This window comes from Carcharhinus amblyrhynchos, chromosome 6 (assembly GCF_965287045.1).
Source record: "Carcharhinus amblyrhynchos chromosome 6, sCarAmb.v2.hapA, whole genome shotgun sequence".
In the NCBI taxonomy this organism is placed as follows: domain Eukaryota; kingdom Metazoa; phylum Chordata; class Chondrichthyes; order Carcharhiniformes; family Carcharhinidae; genus Carcharhinus; species Carcharhinus amblyrhynchos.
Window position 1 is genome coordinate 86,170,866 of NC_137329.1, and position 21,885 is coordinate 86,192,750.

The 21,885-nt window shown below is 41.8% G+C and overlaps 1 protein-coding gene across 4 annotated transcripts in view; it reads left to right on the forward strand.

Annotated features, from left to right (window-relative positions):
- bicd1a (bicaudal D homolog 1a) overlaps nucleotides 1-21,885 on the forward strand; it is a 240,415-nt gene that overhangs the window by 174,626 nt on the left and 43,904 nt on the right. For all 4 annotated transcript variants that reach the window (XM_080190860.1, XM_080190863.1, XM_080190861.1 and 1 more), the window contains 2 exons: nucleotides 4,153-5,262; nucleotides 15,757-15,908. In XM_080190860.1, coding sequence (XP_080046986.1) covers nucleotides 4,153-5,262; nucleotides 15,757-15,908 — 1,262 coding nt within the window. The remainder of the gene's footprint in view (nucleotides 1-4,152; nucleotides 5,263-15,756; nucleotides 15,909-21,885) is intronic.

Below are 21,885 nucleotides of genomic sequence, written 5' to 3' on the forward strand. Positions count from 1 at the left end.
TCTCTCTACCTTACTTCCCTACTTCAAATCACTCCTTAAAATCTTCCTTTCAGACCAAGTTTTTGTGACCTTACCTAATATCTCCTTACGTGGCTTGGTTGTTTTATAATGCAAAGCACCTTTATAAGAACATAAGAACATAAGAAATAGGAGCAGGAGTAGGCCATCTAGCCCTTCGAGCCTGCCCCGCCATTCAATAAGATCATGGCTGATCTGTCGTGGCTCAGTTCCACATTCCCGCCCTCTCCCCATAACCCTTAATCCCCTTGCCTATCAAAAACCCACCAACCCGCATCTTAAAAATATTTAGCGAGGCAGCCTCCACCACTTCAACGGGCAGAGAATTCCAGAGATTCACCACCCTTTGAGTGAAGAAGTTCCTCCTCAACTCCGTTCTAAACCACCCCCCCTTTATCTTGAGGCTGTGCCCCCTAGTCCTACTGTCCTTTCTGAGCAGGAAGAGTCTCTCCACCTCTATCCTATCCATCCCATTCATCATCTTATACGTCTCAATGAGATCTCCCCTCATTCTTCTAAACTCTAACGAGTACAAGCCTAGTTTATTCAGCCTCTCCTCATAGCTCAACCCCCTCAACTCCGGTATCAGCCTAGTAAACCTCCTCTGCACTCCCTCCAAGGCCAAAATATCCTTGCGTAAGTGCGGCGACCAAAACTGCACACAGTACTCCAGCTGCGGTAGCAAGACCTCCCTACTTTTATATTCAATCCCCCTCGCTATGAAGGCCAGCATCCCATTTGCCTTCCTGACCACCTGCTGCACCTGCAAGCTGGGTTTTTGCGACTCATGCACAAGGACCCCGAGGTCCCTCTGCACCGTCGCCTGCTGCAGTTTTTCGCCACGTAAGTAATAGTCCTTCCTACCATTATTCCTACCAAAGTGGACCACCTCGCACTTGCCAACATTATGGAGCACCTTGTGGTGTTTTGTTATGTTAAAGGTGCTCTATAAATATGAGTTGTTGTTGAACTAAAATATTCTGTCAGCTGTTATTATTTCTCTGTTTGCTAAGACTCCCCATGAAATTTACTAACGAGCTTGACGAATTTAGATTTTCGCAAAGTAAACCTGTTGAACAATGCCTGTATTTGTGCAATAGCCTCAATAATTGGATCTGTTTAAATTTTAAAATGAACATATGACCCTCATATTCTGGTCATTGGAATGCCTCATTGTGCTTATATGTTGCATCATAAAATGATACAGTAGAAAAAAAGGCCATTCAGTCCATAGTGCCTGTGTCAGTTCTTTCAAAGAGCTATCCCATTATTCCCGTTACCTTGTGCTATCCTTACAACCATGCAAAGTTTTGCAATTCAAGTGGATATCCAAATCCCTTTTAAAAAGTTTTTAAAGTTTTTTTTAAGTTTATTAGCATCACAAGTAGGCTTATGTCAACACTGCAGTGAAGTTTCTGTGAAAATTCCCTAGTTGCCACACTCCGGTGCCTGTTCAGTTACACTGAGGGAGAATTTAGCATGGCCAATACACCTAACCAGCACATTTTTTGGACTGTGGGAAGAAACTAAAGTACTCAGAGGAAACTCACACAGACACGGGGAGAATGTGCCGACTCCACAGACAATGACCCAAGCCGGGAATTGAACCCGGATCCCTGGCGCTGTGATGCAGCAGTACTAACCATTGTGCTAAAAGTTAATATTCAATCTGCTTACAACACCCTTTAAAGCAGTGACATTCCTGATTGTAACTGGTAAAAATGTTTCTCCCCACCTCATCCGTGGTCCTTTACCAAATACAAAACATCCACGTATCTGTTTACTGACCCTTCAGCCAATGGGAAAATTGGAATGACGATATAATATTTGGCCTCATTTTTTTTTAACCTCACTGACCTCTGCTATAACTGCATTCTTGGTGAATTTTTTAGTGGCCGACAAGGAGATTGGATCATGGTTGAGGCGAGCACTGCAGATTAGATCCATGGCCTGAGATTTGCAGCTTTCCACTCTTGATCCTCCCCCTCCACGGATATCCCACAAAAAATGACCAGTCTGAAGCACTGCTCTAAATGGAGGGAGATGGTTGCTTGTATGTGGATAAAGCTACCCTACAGCAGTTGTCTTCCCATCAATATCAGTTCTTGTCCAAGTAGCAGTGGAAATACGAGAACAGTACTGGACAATCCAGTGCCCTCATCTAACTGAATGTTCTCCTGCAAAGTTATCTTTACTGACATCACTTAGTTATCCTGCTACGCCACTGAACAATTTCACAGAATCAAACAGAAAAATTGCTGCTACGTGAGAGATTTTTGAAAGGCCCTTTCTCAATAAGCCAAAGATATCAATCTGTAGCTCACTTTGTTTGATTCTTCTCCTGAATTCAGTCAATGATGAATACAGAATTCTAATAAATCATAATCTGCTTACCAGTAATTGAAATCAGGAGCACTAATTCCTATCTTGTACTGGTGCTACAGGATATCAAGACTGAGTAATCTAATTGAACCTGGGTGGCATGGTGGCACAGTGGTTGCACTGCTGTCTTGTAGCATTAGGGACCCAGGTTCAATTCTGGCCTTGTGTGACTGTCTGCATGTACTCCCTGTGTATGTGTGGGCTTTCTCCAGGTGCTCTGGTTTCCTCCCACAGTCCAAAGATTAGGTTAGGTTAATGGGCCATGCTAAATTGATCTTTAATGTCAAAGGGATTAACAGGGTAAACGTGTGGGGTCACGGGGATAGGGCCTGGGTGGGATTGTTGGTGCAGTCTCGATGGGCCAAATGACCTTGTTCTGCACAGTAGTGATTCTATGATTCTTCCATGAGGTAATGAATATTGTGGAAATTAAAGGAATGTACAATTTGTGCAACGTTCTGGTTTGTTTCATGTGAGTGGGTTCAGAAGGGCTATAGTATTGATCATTTCTTTATAAGCCTGATGTCATCATTGATTTATTGTCATCGTGCCCACTGAAAAGAAGCTGGTAGCTCACATGATTGACATTTTATCCTAAACCCTCTGCACTCCAGGTTCAGCTTTCTCAGTTTCCAGCCAGAGATAGCAAGGGAATTTGATTGCGATGCAGTGTTACCAACATTCATGGCAGTTCATTGTAACTAAAAGCCCTGTATAATATTATTAAAGATATTTCCCTGTGTTTCTGGATGGTGGAACATTCCCAGATGCATAGCAGATGTGATATCATGAAATCAGTGGACTGCTTTGTCTGAAACCGTCAGCGTCTCATTTGGAAGGTTCACACATCAGTAACTCTGCTAACTTGTTCTGAGTAACAAAAGATAAGAGGTATGAATAAAAATTTCTTTGTGACATTCAGGTATCACATTGCACTGTCCCCTATAAATATATAGAAAATAACCATAAGACGCATTCTCCAGTCCAAAAGGTGTCATTGCATTCCAGCACACCAGGTTCAGGCAGCAAAGAGGTGCCTATTAGCAGGAAAATTGGTCACCTGAAGTTTGTTCATTCTTCCAAGGAAGCTAAAGTATGCTCTGGCCTATTGCCTGCAGATGCAGTAAATGGCACTGAGGAAAAAGGCAGATATGTCAGGGATATAAGATCATGACATTTAGGGCTGCACAGTGGCACAGTGGTTAGCACTGCTGCCTCACAGCGCCAGGGACCCAGGTTCAATTCCGGCCTCAGGTCACAGTCTTTGTGGAATTTGCATGTTCTCCCTGTGTCTGCGTGCATTTCCTCCAGGTGCTCTGTTTCCTGCCACAGTCCAGAGATGTGTGGGTTGGGTTGATCGGCCATGCTAAATTTCCCCTAGTGTCATGGGGATTAGCAGGGTAAATGTGTGGGGTTACTGGAATAGGGCCTGGTTGGGATTGTGGTTGGTACAGACTTGATGGGCTGAATTGCTTCCTCTGTACTGTAAGGATTCTAAGAAAAGAGACATGAACAAGAGAGGATGAGTATTGGTCATTGAGTAAAAGTACTCATTCACCAAAAAAAGTGCAGAGTGAAAGTTTGAAAGTCTAAGAAATATTGAAAATAGATCAAGGTTGCTTCTGATGTCAAGTTATTGAAATCTTAATGTAGAATTGTGGCTTTTCACATCAGAGATTATATATGTGTGTTTGTCTGAAAGCGCTGAGCATAAAATAACGTCTACGATTTATTGTTTAACTGTTACTGCAGGTAGAGAGAGAAAAGGCCATCCTCTTGGTCAATCTTCAGGAATCACAGACTCAACTGGAACATACCAAGGGCGCACTGACTGAGCAACATGAACGAGTTCACAGTCTGACAGAGCACGTCAATGCAATGAGGAGGCTTCAGGTCAACAAGGAGTTAAAGACCAACCTGGATAATGAGAAAGGACGGGAGTCTGGGGAAGAAACCCATGATTATGAGGTGGACATAAATGGACTAGAAATTCTTGAATGCAAGTATAAAGTAGCGATCACTGAGGTAATCGACCTCAAAGCTGAACTCAAATGTTTGAAAGAAAAATACAACAAATGTGTGGAGACGTACACAGAGGAAAAAACAAAGTATGAGAACCGTGTGCAAGAGCTGGACCAGCAGGTGAGCTGTCTGGAGAAAATGAACAAGGAATATAATGAAAAAGTAACACATTTTGAAACAGAAATTAAGACACTGACAGACATGGCAAATGAGGGTCATAATACTCTCAACACAGCCCAGGATGAATTGGTAACTTTTAGTGAGGAACTTGCACAGCTGTATCACCATGTTTGCCTGTGTAATAACGAAACCCCTAACCGGGTCATGCTGGACTATTACAGGCAAAGCAGAGTCACCCGCAGTGGAAGCCTAAAAGGACCAGATGATCCAAGGGGAATTTTGTCACCGCGACTTGCCCGACGAGGCATGGCCTCGCCTGTTGACTCGAGAAGCTCACCAGACCATTCCACAAAGGACAAAATGGAGGCTGGTAAAGAAAATGCACAACAGAGCCCAACAAAAATGGTCAACACCACCATCTCACCAATAATACCTGCTCCTCCCTCATCCCCCGTCTCCGACACCAGTGACATCAGAAAGGAGCCCATGAATATTTACAACCTAAATGCCATCATTAGGGATCAGATTAAACACCTGCAGAAGGCAGTGGATCGATCTCTGCAGTTGTCACGACAACGAGCAGCTGCACGGGAGTTGGCACCAATGATTGATAAGGACAAAGAGGTTCTGATGGAAGAGATTCTGAAACTGAAATCACTGCTGAGTACAAAACGTGAGCAGATAGCAACCTTACGGACAGTTCTGAAGGCCAATAAGCAGGTAGGGTCACACATGCAAAACCGGCAAGTCCTGAACTTCTCCTACACTTGCTTTGGCATATTGTATTCACATGCAGTTTTCTGGACCTATTGTGTGAACCCTAATTATCATTGAATCATAGAATAATATAGTGTAGAAAAAGTCCTTTGGCCCATCAAGTCTGCATCGACACATTAGAAACGCCTAAACCCCCAATTAATCCCATCTGCCAGCACTTGGCCCATAACCCTGAATGTTATGATGTGCCAAGCCCACATCCAGATACCTTTTAAAGGATGTGAGGCAACCATCCTCCCAGGCAATGCATTCCAGACCACCACCACCCTCTAGCTAAAAATTCTTTTCCTCATATCCCCCCAAACCTCCTGCCCCTCACTTTGAACCTATGTCCCCTTGTGACTGACCCTTCAACGAAGGAGAACAACTGCTCTTTATCCACTCTGTCCATGTCTCTCAGAATCTTGTTCACCTCGATCAGATCACCTCTCAGTCTCCTTTGCTCCAAAGAAAACAATCCAAGCTTACACAATCTCTCTTCATAACTTAAATTTTCCATCCTGTGCAGTATCCTGGTGAATCTCCTCTGCACATCCACCTGTACAATCACATCCTTCCAATAAATCGCAACCAGAACTGCACACCATACTCCATCTGTAGCCTCATCAAAATTCTATACAACTCCAACATGACCTCCCTGCTATTGTGATCTATGCCTTGATTGATAAAGGCAAGTGTCCCATATGCTTTTTTCACCACCCTACTTGCATGCCCTTCCGTCTTCAGAAATCTGTGGATAAATATGCCAAGGTCCCTTTGTCCCTTTTGAACTTCCTAGTGTCCTACCATTCATTGAGTATTTTCTTGTCAAATTACACCTTCCAAAGTGTATCACCTCACACTTTTCAGAGTTAAATTCCATCTGCCGCTTATCTCCCATTTGACCATTCTGTCTATATCTTCTTGCAGCCCAAGGTACTCCACCTCACTGTTAACTATTCGTCCAATCTTTTTGTCATCAGCAGACTTAGTAATCCTACCCCCCACAGTCATCAATGTCATTTATATAAATGATGAATAATAGGAGGCCCAACACTGATCCCTGTGGTACACCACTGGATACTGGCTTCCAGTCACTTCTGTCATCACCCTTTGTCTTCTACAACTGAGCCATTTTTGAATCCACTTTAGCAAATTACCCTGTATTCCATGTGAATTTTTCTTCTTTATACGTCTCCCGTGTGGGACCTTGTCAAAGGCTTTGCTGAAATCCGTATAAACTATACTGACAGCACTACCCTCGTCTACACACCTGGTCACCTCCTTAAAAAATTCAATCAAATTTGTTAGGCATAACCTCCCTCTGATGAAGCCATGCTGACTATTCCTGATCAAATTTTTCCTCTCCAAGTGGGGATAGATACTCTCCCTGAGAGGGTGGCACAGTAGCACAGTGGTTAGCCCTGCTGCTTCACAGTTCCAGGGTCCTGGGTTCAATTTCCCGGCTTGGGTCACTGTCTGTGTGGAGTTTGTACATTCTCCTCATGTCTGTGTGGGCTTCCTCTGGGTGCTCCAGTTTCCTCCCACAGTCCAAAGATGTGCAGGTTAGGTTGATTGGCCATGCTAAGAAATTGCCCCTTAGTGTCTAGGGATGCATAGGTTAGAGGGATTAGTGGGTATAATATGGGGGTAGGCCCTGGGTGGGATTGTGTTCGGTGCAGACTTGATGGACCGAAGGGCCTCCTTCTGCACTGTAGGGTTGTAACTTCAATTTTAAGAGGATTCAATTTTTCTTGACCTAAACTTTTAAAATCTGGGCAGGGATCTTGGCCCAAGTCTAAGGAAAGGTTTTCTCCAACAATGAATGATTCTACCCTTGATCTTTGATTGCATTTTCCACTTCTTCATCCAGACTCGAAATGTTGGTTCTATTCTTTCTCCAAAGATGCCGTCAGACCTGCTGAGATTTTCCAGTATTTTCTGTTTTTGTTTCAGATTCCAGCATCTGCAGTAATTTGCTTTTAACTGCATTTGTGATGATGTGGGGACTGGAGATTTTGGTCTCAAAATAGCCACCAATGTTTTAGGATTTGTTTCATTCGTGAAACAATGAGCATGCATGTATTTATGAATCCTCAGACTCCAAAAATCATGGATAATGCTTCATGTTCTATCCAAACATAATTTCACTCTCTGGCATTGAGGTGCATGAAGCAATTGCAATCAATCTCCCCTCACCATTATCCAATGTATAGAGAGAACATAGCATCTATTCTGTATGAAGAGTCATCACATGCTGGCTTAATCATTTTTGACATATTATAATAAGCATTGTACCATCATACCAATTTACCTTTACACAGCTGGAATACCTTGTCATGATCCTTTGTCAAGTTCCATGGAACACCCTTCCTCAAGCTCACTAAATGAATCTAATATCGTTACTAAATTTATGTGAACTTATCAAAATAATTCATCAGGTGCAAAAAAAATCTGAGCTCTAAGATATTCCGAGGGTGTGCCACATTTCCTATTGCTTGAACTTTATTTTTGGTGGGATGTGACCCATCTTTTATCAATCATGTGACCAAACACTCAACAACATTTTGAAACATTTCACGTGTATGTGTTTGCCCGAACTCCAAACATTGGAGAATCTGATTCAGCCTGTCATCGTTAATCTGCCTCTTTGAAGTTGAAATAACACATATAGCACATTGCTTTCTGAAGTCCTCAAAATATCCTGGGGCTGAAGAAACAACAAATGGCAGCCTCTGAAACTCAAGTAAGACCCATTATTGATGGTCAGAAATTTTAGAAACTTCATCAAAGTTAAGGTGCAAGTATGTGGTTTGTCAGATCTAACTTTGCGAAGGTCTGTCCTCCTGGCAACATTGTAGACAGATTCTCCACACTTAGCAGAGCATGGGCTGGATTACATTCTAATAGCTGGTTTATAGTTACCTTATAATCTCAATACGTTTTCACACTACCATCTGGCTTTGGTTACCATCACTATGGGAGTAGCCCAATTGCTCTGTTGTACTTTGCGGTTAATGTTCTCAGTCTTTACTGTTCTTGCTCTACCTTCTCTCTTAGAGTTTAGGGTACTGAGTGAGGCCTGCAGTAAGCTAGTCTTGAGTTCCTCTGAATCTGTAACTTATCCCTATATCCTTCATTTCACTAAACACCTGAAGGTACTTTGTGACCACTTCATCTTGAGTTGTGAATGTTGTTTGTATGTGAAAGAAGCCTCCTTCCAGCTTAACATAAGTGCTGTTAATCAGTTTCCTCCTAAACAAATAGTGTTTTCATCCTTCACCACAATGATGGGCAATTTGCACATTGAAATGATTGGAATTGGCACACATCCCATTATGGGAATTTTCCCTCAGCCATAACATCTGTGCATGATTTCTCCAGTTGATATTGACTCAACTTTTTATGGAACAGCAATTCAGGAATCACACTAACTGCTGTTGATTGACCCTCAGGTTTATATGCTCCGTCCAATACTACTTAGATTAAGATGTCCTTTGAATTTTCACTGGACATCCTTGTGCTTTGAATTGTGTGGATCTTAACCAATCCTTCATTGACTTGGTACTATTTGACAACTGAATGCAGTGACTGTTGTTTTCTCCCTTTACGTGGTTTCAATGGCTTTGTAAGATGACCCATCTTGTAGCTGTAATGTTCTGCCTTCAGAAATGGACAATTCTGTGCCCAATGTTGGCCTAAGCACTTGTAACCTGACTTTGTTGTTCCTCTGCTAAGTTGTTATTGGGCCTCTGACATACTCAGCTGCAGCTTATTCACTTCAACAAATGACTGGCAGTCGTTAACTTCAGTTTGGATTCCCCCTGTGGCCTAGTGGTAAGGTCACAAACCTAGAGCAATGCTCTGGGATTCCAGGTTCAAATCTCATCATAGTAGACAGTTCAATTTGAATTATGAAAGAAACCTCCTGTGGCAGGCGAATTTTCCCTTTTGTCTCAGGTTAGGCCTCATTGTTTTTAGCCTTTCTCCTATGGCCTAGTGGTATTGGTCACTGAAATGTTAGACCACAAACCAAGAGCAATGCTCTGGGGTCCCTGGCTCAAATCTCACCACAATGGATGGTAAACATTGTCTTATTAACTCCAACTTCTCTCAGTTCACGTTCTGCCAAGCCCATGGACAATGCTGTTTGGTAAGCTCATTTGAAAGTTAACTTTGGCAATGTCAGCAACTTGCTGCAAATATGCTCTCTTGAAGCTCTCCAAAATTGCAACAAATGGTCAGATTTTTCAAAGTCGCGATAAGCACACCTCTGTCCTCACTGGGCAAATGACTCCTTGTTCCAAAACAAATAGCTTTCTGAAATATCCAATGGTTTGGTACTGTAGCACAACTCAAGTTTACACAACATGCTCGACAGCAATATGTTGTTTAGCTTAGCAAAGTGAGGAAATTCTTGAGCCTTTCTAGACCTGTTTCCATTAAAGATATCACCTCTTTTCTAACCTCCACAGTAAGGCTAACAGTTGGATTATCAGGAACATCGAGGATATTGTTGCAATGTGGGTAGCATGATGGCACAGTGGTTAGCACTGCTGCCTCACAGCACCAGGGACCTGGGTTCAATTCCCAGCTTGGGTCCTGGCTGTGTGGAGTCTGTACATTCCCCCAGTGTCTGTGTGGGTATCATCTGGGTGGTCCAGTTTCCTTCCACAGTCCAAAAGATGTGCTGATTCGGTGCATTGGCCATGCTAAATTCTCCCTCAGTGTACCCGAACAGGTGCCTGAGTGTGATGACTAGGGGATTTTCACAATATCTTCATTGCAGTGTTAATATAAGCCTACTTGTGATAATCATAAATTAAACTTTTGCACTGAAAAAAATTTTGAGCTGCTCCACAAACGCACCAAAAACTGTCGGTCACAGCTGTACTGTCCCAGACGACCAATAATACCTGTTCATGCAGCCATCTTTAAAACTCAGTCCACCCACATGTACCAACAGCCTTTTCTCTATTTCCCAGCAAAACTAAATCCTCACAGGAAGTATCAAAAGAGCTTAGGGCCTAAGCAGCTGTAGGAAAGGTCACTAGTGGTGAAGCAGTTAGATGCCAGAATTGATGAATACTGAATTTCAAAGGCTTTTAGGGCTAGAGGAGGTTGCAGTGAAATGGAGGGGTGAGGTTACAAAGAATTTGAAAGCAGGATGAGAATTTTAAAATGTTGGCTTTGCTGGGCCAGGAACCAATGTCAGTCAGCAAGTACCATGGTAATTGATGACATGGTGTGTGTTAGGATATGGGCAGCAGAGGTTTGGATGAGCTTAAATTATCCCATTTTAAAATGGGAGGCTAGCCATGAGACCATTAAAAGAGTCAAATCTAAAGAGAACACAAAGGCACAGTGAGTGTTCCACCAGCAAAGGAGTTGAAATGAGAGCAGACTCCAACTAAGTTCGAGTAGAAATAGCTGGTCTGGTTGATGGAGTCGATCTGTGGTCAGGAGCTCATCTCCATTTCAAAATGATACAGAGGTTGCAAGTGGTCTAGCTTAGCTTCAGACATTTGCTAAAATGATCAATGGAGTCAGTAGCTCAGGAATGGAGATTCTGGCATCTTCCCAATATCTAATTTGAGGAAATTCTAGTACTAGAAATTGGATAAGCTGTATAATAAATCAGAAACAGTGGGAGGGTTAAGTGAGGTGGTGACAAGGTAAAGATTCATGTTGTTGAATCTTCATGTGGAAACTGACATTTTTTTAGGATGATATTACTAAGGCACAGCATTTCAATGACAAATAGGAAGGGGGCAGTGATAGATCCTTAGGGGTGCAGAGTGGGTTAGAGAAAACATTGCGAGTAGGTAGATCCCTATAGCGCAGAAGGAGGCCATTTGACCCATTGAGTGGGATTTTACGCCCTCGTTCAACCCAAGACCCAAAAATCCCACCCAAGGTTAACGGACATTTCCATTGTCTGCTCCTCATCCACTCTGATTCCCTAGCAAGTGGGGCAGTAGAATTCCAATGGCTGAGTCTAAACTGAGTCTTACTCAGACTTACCTCATAACACCACATATTTACCCCACTAATCCCCCTAATCTGTATACCTTGAGACACTAAGGGGTGATTTAGCATGATCAATCCACCTAACCTGCACATTTTTGGGAGGAAACTGGAGCACCAGGAGGAAACCCACGCAGACACGGGGAGAATGTACAACCTCCACATAGACAGCCACTCAAGGCCACAATTGAATCCAGGTCCCTGACACTGTGAGGCAGCAGTGCTAACCACAGCACCATCATTATGAGGCATTTTAATGTAAGACAGTATTTCTGTTGGCAGCATGCACCATTCACATTACCGTGGGCTACAGGACAAACGTGGGATGCAACCAAAGGAATAAAGTTTGGCTATATCGTATATTTAGAAAGCAGGTCAACAGCTGACAGAAAGGCATGAATTCTTATGAAAAGGTGTGAGTCAGAAACTTTGTAGCAGTATCAATTTATGCAATTTATAAGCCCACTTACTTTGTCAACCTTTAGAAGACCAATATGTTTCTTTCTGACCACAGCTGAAAGTGTTCACCCTTTACTACTACCTGAACATAGGTTGATCAATCACAATTTTTTGGACTGGGATGGCTTTCTGCACTAAACAGAGCCTTTGATTACTTCCATAATACCGTTTTTAATCAGGATCTGGAAAAATATGAGAATGAGACACAAGCAGTCTTGAGAGTTTGAAGGAAATGTATTATACTATGCTGTTCTAAAAGTTTGTGTTTTACTGAAACTGCGCTGATACATTTGGAGTAGAAAGCAAAAGTGGCTTTGCAAATAAATGCAGAATGTAAATGAGGCTCAACTGTCAATATTGGCTGTGCCTCCCATGGAGAGTCCTGGATGGGTGGCCCATGATTCCAGTCAGTAAAAACAAAACTCCCTCTTTTACCTCTAGGCCCGAATGCAAACTGTGCTGAGACCCAGCTTAAACCAACACCTAAGGTTGATAATCCCAGGTTAATAAGGTTGTTAAGAAGGCATACGGCGTGTTAGCTTTTATTGGTAGAGGGATTGAATTTCGGAGCCGTGTGGTCATGTTACAACTGTACAAAACTCTGGTGCAGCCGCACTTGGAGTATTGTGTACAGTTCTGGTCACCGCATTATAAGAAAGATGTGGAGGCATTGGAAAGGGTGCAGAGGAGATTTACCAGGATGTTGCCTGGTATGGTGGGAAGGTCTTATAAGGAAAGGCTGAGGGACTTGAGGTTATTTTCATTGGAGAGAAGAAGATTATGAGGTGACCTGATTGAGGCATACAAGATGATCAAAGGATTGGATAGGGTGGACAGTGAGAGCCTTTTACCTCAGATGGTGATGGCTAACACAAGGGGACATAGCTTTAAATTAAGGGGTGGTAATTATAGGACGGATGTCAGAGGTAGGTTCTTTACTCAGAGGGTAGTAGGGTCGTGGAATGCCCTGCCTGCAGCAGTTGTGGACTCGCCAACTATAAGGGCGTTCAAATGGTCAGTGGATAGGCATATGGATAACATTGGAATAGTTTAGGTTAGAGGGTCATTAGATTGGTTCCACTGGTCGGCACAACATCGAGAGCCGAAGGGCCTGTACTGTGCTGTGATGTTCTATGTTCTAAAGAGTTTAGCTGTCGTGTTGCAGCGTTCATAAGAAAACAAAGCCATGGAAAGTTGCATCATGCTGCAGATACTAGTTGGCAATTTGACAATTGTAGCCCAATGCTTATTGCTTGGAGATTCAACAGACAACTACTCACAAGACATGGCGACAATTACATAACTAATGTTTGTTATTGATTTTTAAATCGCTGTCTTACTTCATTAGTTATTTTTAAATGTTATTCAACTGCATTCTTGCTTCTTCCACTTGTGCATCATTAACCATTTTATTTTATCTTTAAAGAATGAAGGAACCGACTTCCAGCCAGCATTCCTTCTCTGAATCAAGTAGAGGGATGTGGTGTTAAGAAATCAATAGTTTCAAGAGAAAAGTGTGCAAAATCGACCAACTTTTCCAAAAAGCTGAGATTTGTGATATATCAGACCTATTGCCCTCTGCGATTTACCACTGGTAGTTTGCATTGACATTTTGTTCATGAGCTAAGATAATCCACAAGCCCTGTCCTGAGGAATTATTGCTCATTTAATGAAGAGTTGGGAGACATAGATATATATGTGGTCAGCACGGTGACGCAGTGATTAGCATTGATGCCTCCCAGCATCAGGGACCTTGGTTCGATTCCTGGTTTGGGTCACTGTCTGTGTGGAGTTTGCACATTCTCCTTATGTCTGTGTGGGTTTCCTTCGGGTGCTCTGGTTTCATATAACATTCTGAAAGACATGCTGGTTAAGTGCATTGACCCAAATAAGCGCTGTAGAGTGGCAACTAGGGGAATTTTATGGTAACTTCATTGCAGTGTTAATGTAAGCCTTACCTGTGATTAATAAATAAACTTTAACTTTATATAGGCCCTGACTGACTAATTTGGGAATCATCAACATGAGTTGTTGGTGAAACACCATTAAGTAATCAAAAGCTGTGAATGCTGGAAATTGAAAACATTAATGGAAAATGCTGGAAATACTCAGCAGATCTGACATCATCTGTGGAGAGAGAAACAGAGTTAACATTTCACATCTTGTGACCTCTCATCTGATCAAGAATCAATAAATAATGACTCAGCAGTGACATTATTACAGCATTTTGCTAATTACGCATCCTCCTTTGGAATTAATTGGAATACTGGAGTGAATCTCCAACATTGAAATTTCCCACATATTGTCCGTCTTTGGCTGAAAGTGATGAGAAGCCAATTTATATTTAAATTACACCCCAGAGTGCTGTCTGGATATTGATTCTTGGTAGATCTTAAGATTATATTGCCCTGCACTCTCAGCAGGGAGATGCAAAAAGGAGATCAAAAAAATTACTTATATTAACTGAGCTAATCCTGAGTGTAATTAGAATGGGGCTGAATTGTGGTGTCCCCAATATTGAATAATCTGTTTATACTCATTGTTAAGAACATCTCATAGGTTGAGGGACAGGTGTGGAACTGTATCTAATATCAGTCAATGCTATCAGGAGAGATGTGGAAAGTAAAATATGCCAATCAATAAATCCATGGACGATACCCGGAATTTCGCTGGACTTTTAGAATTTGATGAAATTGGGGATTTTAATTGGAGAGATTGATATAACAGATTGGGAATGTCAAACTTCCCTGAGTTGACTTTCTTGTAAAAGGATGATTGATACAGTTAGTGATTAAATGCTTTTGAGATCTGTGCAATGGTTGATTAGATCTGTTGATAAAACTTGTGCTTGGGTTCAACAAAGAAATGGATCATAAAGACCACTGGAATATCCAGGTTTGCCTGACTGGTGTCTCATGCACAGTCTGGAGAGCACAGCTCAGGAACCTGTGACTGGGGAGAACATTTTAAACAGCCACCATTCTATTCAGCAATAATTTGGCTCTTGCCAAAATCTTGGAGTTGGATCAAGGTTTCTAGCTGTGGAACAGAGAGGCTAGAGTGATTGTAATGAATTGGACCCAGAGGATTGTATACAGTGGGCTTGAGATGTGGGTCAGGTTGAATCAAATCTAAATCCCAAAATAGGAGACTAATTTGCCTGTCCCTTCTATTAAGTTGAAATGTAATTTTAATTACAGCTTTTTGCAATAAAAGAGTGTAAATGTCGAATCATTTTTAAATCTAAATTCTAAACCTCGTATTTGGGGGTTTTATTTAGAATTTTATCAGGCCAGATGTTTTCCGACAGAGTCCATCCACTGTCCATTTCCGTAAGTATAGGGACAAATGTTGCTTGGTAGTCTCTAAAACTGACTAGAAAACTCAATATGTTATTGAAATATTTAAATCCATTCCTCAAATCCCAAGAATTGGGAAATTGGAGTTCTGTGCCTTTAGGTAGGATCTTAAAATAGCTGAATGATATCCAAAATGTTTCATACCCATTGAATTTTTTTGGTGAGTCACAGAGGTATACAGAGGAAGAGACAACTCAGCATATCAGTGACTCAAAGCAGCTACATTTCCAGTGTCAGCAGAGTGAAGACACCCTAAGAAATAATAGGCCCCTTTCTGTTCCCTTGTGATGGATGCAGCCTGCACCATTTAACCACGTTCTAGTTATGATGTACGATAATGCTTCAGGTACACAGCTGACTCATGGGCAATATCTCACAGCTGTGAAAGTTGTTCACTTCTGACAGCTGTGGAGCGACTCCTACCATTTCTTGTTGTAAAAGGAGACCCAGCGGCATTGTACAACCAGGAGGTTGAATGTGAAAATTGTTGCCAGCTGTGAACTTGCTAAAATTTCAACCAACTGCTCATTTATTGGAAGGATTTCCATTGTGGTCCATATGTGTGCATGGCTTTTATGCTAACATTTGTTTTCTCTGTTGCTAATTCCTGCAGACAGCAGAAATTGCCTTGGCAAATCTGAAGAGTAAGTATGAAAATGAGAAAACTATGGTGACCGAGACAATGATGAAACTGCGTAACGAGCTCAAGGCCCTGAAGGAGGATGCGGCGACCTTCTCGTCCTTACGTGCCATGTTTGCCACCAGGTGCGAGCACTTGATAGTTGAAACTTATAACTTTAATAATGATGTTGTTTTGGAGTGGAGATGCTGGCGTTGGACTGGGATAAGCACAGTAAAAAGTCTCTCAACACCAGGTTAAAGTCCAACACGTTTACGTGGAATCACAAGCTTTCAGAGCACTGCTGTTTCATCAGGTGATAACCTGACAAAGGAACAGAGCTCCAAAAGCTTATGATTCCAAATAAACCTGTTGGACTTTAACCTGGTGTTGTGAGACTTCTAACTGTTGTTTTGGAGGAGGAAGAAGGTACAGAGTACCTGCTGTCATTGGACCATTGAACTCACGGTTTATACAAGAGGTTGTTGGGTCAGTTTCATTAAATATTTGAGGGAACACAGAACAAAAATATTATGAGGAGGCTTGTTTGTATTCTAGCTTCTATCTACATGCCTGACTTGACTAGGAATTGACAATTCTGGCCCCACATAGATTTAAACTATGTTCTTCTTTGTCTATATCTTGGTGATTCACTGCTCCACGCCACTGTACAAAGGCCATTGCATTTAATTGGCTGCCAAATTAGCTTCAAATCTGTCTGATATAGTTCCCAATTGGCTAATCCAATGCCCAACAATAACAAAATATACTTCCTGTCATTAGTGGCTATTATAATGCTTTTTATACTCTCAACTACTGAGCTCCTCCAGCCTATCTAATATGACATGTTTCATTTCATGTTTTGAAGCATTAAACGAATGTAATGGTAGAATAAAACAGCTACGGTAACAGCCTTTTAACAGGAAACTGGAATAGGCAGGATAGGCTTAAACCCCTTTGTGCTTACAATCAAGACGGAAAATTTTCCAGGTTTCCCATGACTGATTGTCATCTGTAAACATCAAGTGGAAGCACAGAGTGTGGATGTAGGAGATGATGTGAGGCCTGTAATCAAATAGCTTACCTTCAAGACTCAAACCAGAAGGAGTCTTGGGAAAAGTACCAATGGATGTGTATGATAATCATTGCCTTCAAGAAAGGAAAGGAGGGAGGGCAAAAAACTATCTTTTAGATAGAAAAGGAATCCGTTAAGAGACGTCCCTAAAACCCAGGCAAAAATATGAAAATGTTTATTCAGCTCCACGTTGGCTCTATGATATGTATCACTGAGTGTTTGGTCATAGATTGCTCCCCTTTTTGACCACGTGGTGTTTCCAGTCTCCGATTCATGAAGTGGACCAGATGCCAAACAGAAGCCACGTATTTGACCACAGGGAAATAGGTGGGAGAATGGGAAGATTGGACCATGAACAACCACTTCAGAAACAGTGTTTGAAAGAGGCTCTTGGTGCAGAAGCTGTCCATTCGCTTGGTCAAAGAAACTCGCCTAACAGAGAGGGTGACAAGTTGCAAAGATAAAGTGTAACGCATGCTTCTACAGTGTATACTTATAGTAAATAATACTACCATTGGGTGCATGTGTGCAAATGTGTCTATGTAGAAAAGAAGTTCCAAAAGATTAGTCTGAAAAAGTAATATTTTCTGTTTCCAGTAGCAGGACAGTTAGTTAAGCTTTGTTAAACAGCTAACAAAGTACAATACCTTTCCCCGGACTAGTTAGAAAGTTAAAGGGGCACAGTCTTCATAAAAAGGTTGTTTAGCAAACCTTTCTCGCCCCAAAATAAATTACATAGAAGATACATTCAACCCAACTAGTCTACATTGGTGTTTATAGTTCACATGAATCAGAAACAAGGCAGGGACAAAAAACTGCCATTTCACTCACAACAACTTAGTGCAGATGTGACTCAATGATTCATTCCTACAGTTTACTTCCTATCATGTATTTGTGAACTTATGAAAGGGTTTGCCAAACACTTGTCAATGAAGACAGTGGCCCATAAAAAGGCAGGTAAAACATCAATGAGAAGTGACTCTCCTACCTCTGTTCATATGTGAAACTGCCTCTCCCCACATTCTCAGGGAAGACAGCTGGTGGGCGGAGCATCTGAGGGACTGGGAGGGTAGACGGATTGCATCAGGACACCGCTCCATTGAATATTTTCCCCTCATTTTAATCCCAGCTCAAGTTCTCACTGTAAACTTTTATTTGAGGTAAGATTTTCAAGGACTTTACCCTTGCACCTTTTTCCCTCCTGTAATGGAATAAACCTCTCACCTCCTTTTGCACCTTCACCTTGACAATGTTTTTCTGCACTTATTAAAATAAAATATTCATTCTTGACCACCTTTCGGCTTCCTCGTCCACTTTTCACCAGCTTTTGATCAGAAACGCTTCATCTTAAACTTTGAATCGAATCAGAAAATACATGAACAAATAGACTTTTGATATGGACAAAGTATAATTTGGGAATAGATTGAATTATGTTAAGACTTCATGTTCACTGAGAAAGGTATTATTCAGCACTGAATATGGTGGAACTTTCTAACAAAAACGGTGCATTTTTTAATTTGTCTACAGGATGTGGGTGTCACTAGAAAAGCAGCATTTTAGTCTATTCATAATTATCCTTCAGAAATTGATGAATCACCTTCTTGAACCAATACACCCACAGTTATAGAGGGAGTTCCAAGATTTTGACACCGTGACTGTGAAGGAACAGTGATATTGTCCCAAGTCAGAATGATGTGTGACTTGGAGGGCAATTTGCAGATGGTAATATTTCCTTGCATCTTCTGCTCTTGTCCTTCTAGATGTTAGAAGTCCTGGGTTTGAAGAAGCCTTGCTGAGTTGCTGCCGTGTATCTTGCGTATATTGTATACTGTCATCTGCATGCACCAGTATTCAAGGCTTGAATGTTTAAAATGGTTGCCAGGGTGCCAGTCAATTTGTTCCCCTAGATAGTGTTGAGTTTCTTGAGTGTTGTTGATGTACTAATCCAAACTAGTGAAGAGTAATCCACCACACTCCTGACTTGTGCCTTGTATGTGATGGACGTGCTTTGGAGAGTCACTCGCTACAAAATACCCAGGCTCTGGCCTGCCCTTCTAACCATAGTACAGTTTGTTCAGTTAAATTCTGGTCCTTGGTGATTCCCAGAATGTTGATGGTGAGGATTTAGTGGTGGTAATGTCATTGGTCATTAAGGGGAGGCTGGTTTGACTCTCCCTTGCTGGAGATAGTAACACCCCAGCTCTTGCGTGACATGTGTGTTATTTGCCACACATCAGTCCAAAGCTCTGCAATTTTCATGAAGTTAGACTTACAAGGGACATGGACTAAAATGCTTTTTGTTACTAAGCTGAAATTCTCATACTCATGATTTTCCAAATGGTGAATACTTGACCCCAGCAGTGTGTTATGCCCAAATGTCCCAGAGGGAAAGAGAAACAAAAAGATGCCAAATTGCTCATCATAGATTTCTTACACTGAGCTAAAAGCAATCGGCCAAATCCGCAATGGGTAAATGCAAATTGCATTGCTAATAGCTAATTCCAGTTCCTGCTGGAACCACAGCAGTGATGGGAAAGGGTGGAGGCACTGCATTTGACTTTTGTCTGAGGAATGGATGGGAAATAAGCTTTCTGTTTTGCTGAATTGCTATCCATTGCCAGGATGGCTCATTTTTGGATAATGGCCACCTTGTTGAGTTACTGGAACAGTGACAGCATCTAAACCATTGCTCTCCTTCCAGAATTACATCTTGCTTTATCCCCACAATAACCCAACAGACCCTACTCTATTTGGACATGAGAATGTCACCACCACCGTCCTCTGCCACCCACTCCCACCCACCGCTTCCCCACACTGCATCCCCCCCACCTCCATTCCTTCAAAAGATGCCTTTGGAAATACCTGCAGAAATCACTAAAGCTAGGGAACATGTATGAAAAATAAAAAAGCTAATGGAATATTGGCTTTCATCTCAAAAAGCAGAACTACAAAGTATTGGAAGTTATGTTGCTGCTGTAAAGAAGTCTGACTAGAACCAGTCTGCATGATTGTGCACCTCACCACAGGAAGGATATATTTGATTGAAAGCTGCAGTGACACCTTTCATTAGAAAAGGAAATAATGCAGGAGACAGGGTGAACAGCTCAATGTGATCCCTCTATTTAGAAAGGGGGATGGAACAAGACAGGGGAACTATGGGCAATTAGATTAACATCAATGTTAAGAAAAGTAATGGAATTCTTAATCAAGGACATAATAGGATTTAGGATTTGAAAATTTATTTGAGAAGTCAACATGAATTCTGAAAGGAAAGGTCATGGTTAACCAAACTAATTGACTTCTTGAAGCAGTAATTAAAAGGCTAACTAAGAGTAATACAGTTAATGTAATATATTAGGATATTTTAAAAATCTTCAATAAGGAGGGAAGTGGTGGCATAGTGATCCAGAGACCCAAAGTAATACTCTGGGGACCCAGGTTCAAATCCCACCACTGCAGATGGTGAAATTTGAATTCAAAGTCTAATGCTGACCATTAAACCATTTTGATTGTTGTTAAAATCCATCTGGTACATGACACTCCAGACCCACAGCAATGTGGCTGACTCTTAACTACATTCTCAAGGGCAATTAGGATGGTCAATGAATGCTGGCCCAATGGCACCCCGTCCCATGAGCAGATTGAAAAAAGAGGTACCACGAAGGAGACTTGAGACTAATTTCAATACAGAATGGATATCGAGCTGGATACAAAAGGGAAAATAGAGACTGCTTAAGATGTTTACTGAGTCGAGCAAAAAGAGGGGAAATTGTTCCAAAAGATGGGTATCATAAGAACATAAGAACATAAGAAATAGGAGCAGGAGTAGGCCATCTAGCCCTTCGAGCCTGCCCCGCCATTCAATAAGATCATGGCTGATCTGTCGTGGCTCAGTTCCACATTCCCGCCCTCTCCCCATAACCCTTAATCCCCTCTCTTATCAAAAACCCATCAACCCGCGTCTTAAAAATATTTAGCGAGGTAGCCTCCACCACTTCAACGGGCAGAGAATTCCAGAGATTCACCACCCTTTGAGTGAAGAAGTTCCTCCTCAACTCTGTTCTAAACCACCCCCCCTTTATCTTGAGGCTGTGCCCCCTAGTCCTACTATCCTTTCTGAGTGGGAAGAGTCTCTCCACCTCTATCCTATCCATCCCATTCATCATCTTATACGTCTCAATGAGATCTCCCCTCATTCTTCTAAACTCTAACGAGTACAAGCCTAGTTTATTCAGCCTCTCCTCATAGCTCAACCCCCTCAACTCCGGCATCAGCCTAGTGAACCTCCTCTGCACTCCCTCCAAGGCCAAAATATCCTTGTGTGAGTACGGCGCCCAAAACTGCACACAGTACTCCATCAAGACCAGTATTAAGACCACTCATTTATAGAAATATCAAAATTTATGGCAGCACCAAATTGAGGGTGTGAGTAATATGAAAGAACAAATTATCAGAAGAGAACAATAGCAACTTGCATTTCTAAAGCACCTTTGATGTAACAAAAGTCCCAAGGCACTTTACACAAGAGTTAACAAATACACTGTATTTGTTAAGCCGTACACAGAGATATTTGGGCCAATGATCACAAGTTTAGTCACAGAAGCAAAAGAGTTTCATCTCAGGCAGAGTATGAAAGGTTTTTGATTTGATTTATTATTGCCACATGTATAAACATACAGTGAAAAGTATTGTTTCTTGTACACTATACAGACAAAACATAACATTCATAGAGAAGGGAACAAGAATGTAGTGTTACAATCATTGTTAGGCTGTAGAGAAAGATCAACTTAATGCAAAGTAAGTTCATTCAGAAGTCTGACAGCAGCAGGGAATAGCTGTTCTTGAGTCGGTTGGTACGTGACCTCAGACTTTTGTATCTTTTTCCCGAAGGAAGGAGGTGAAAGATAGAATGTCCAGGGTGCATGGGGTCCTTCATTATGTTGGCTGCTTTGCCGAGGCAGCGAGAAGTGTAGACAGAGCCAATAGATGGTTTACGTGATGGATTGGGCTGCAGTTAAAGGAGAAGGAGGGAGAGAGATAGAAAGGGT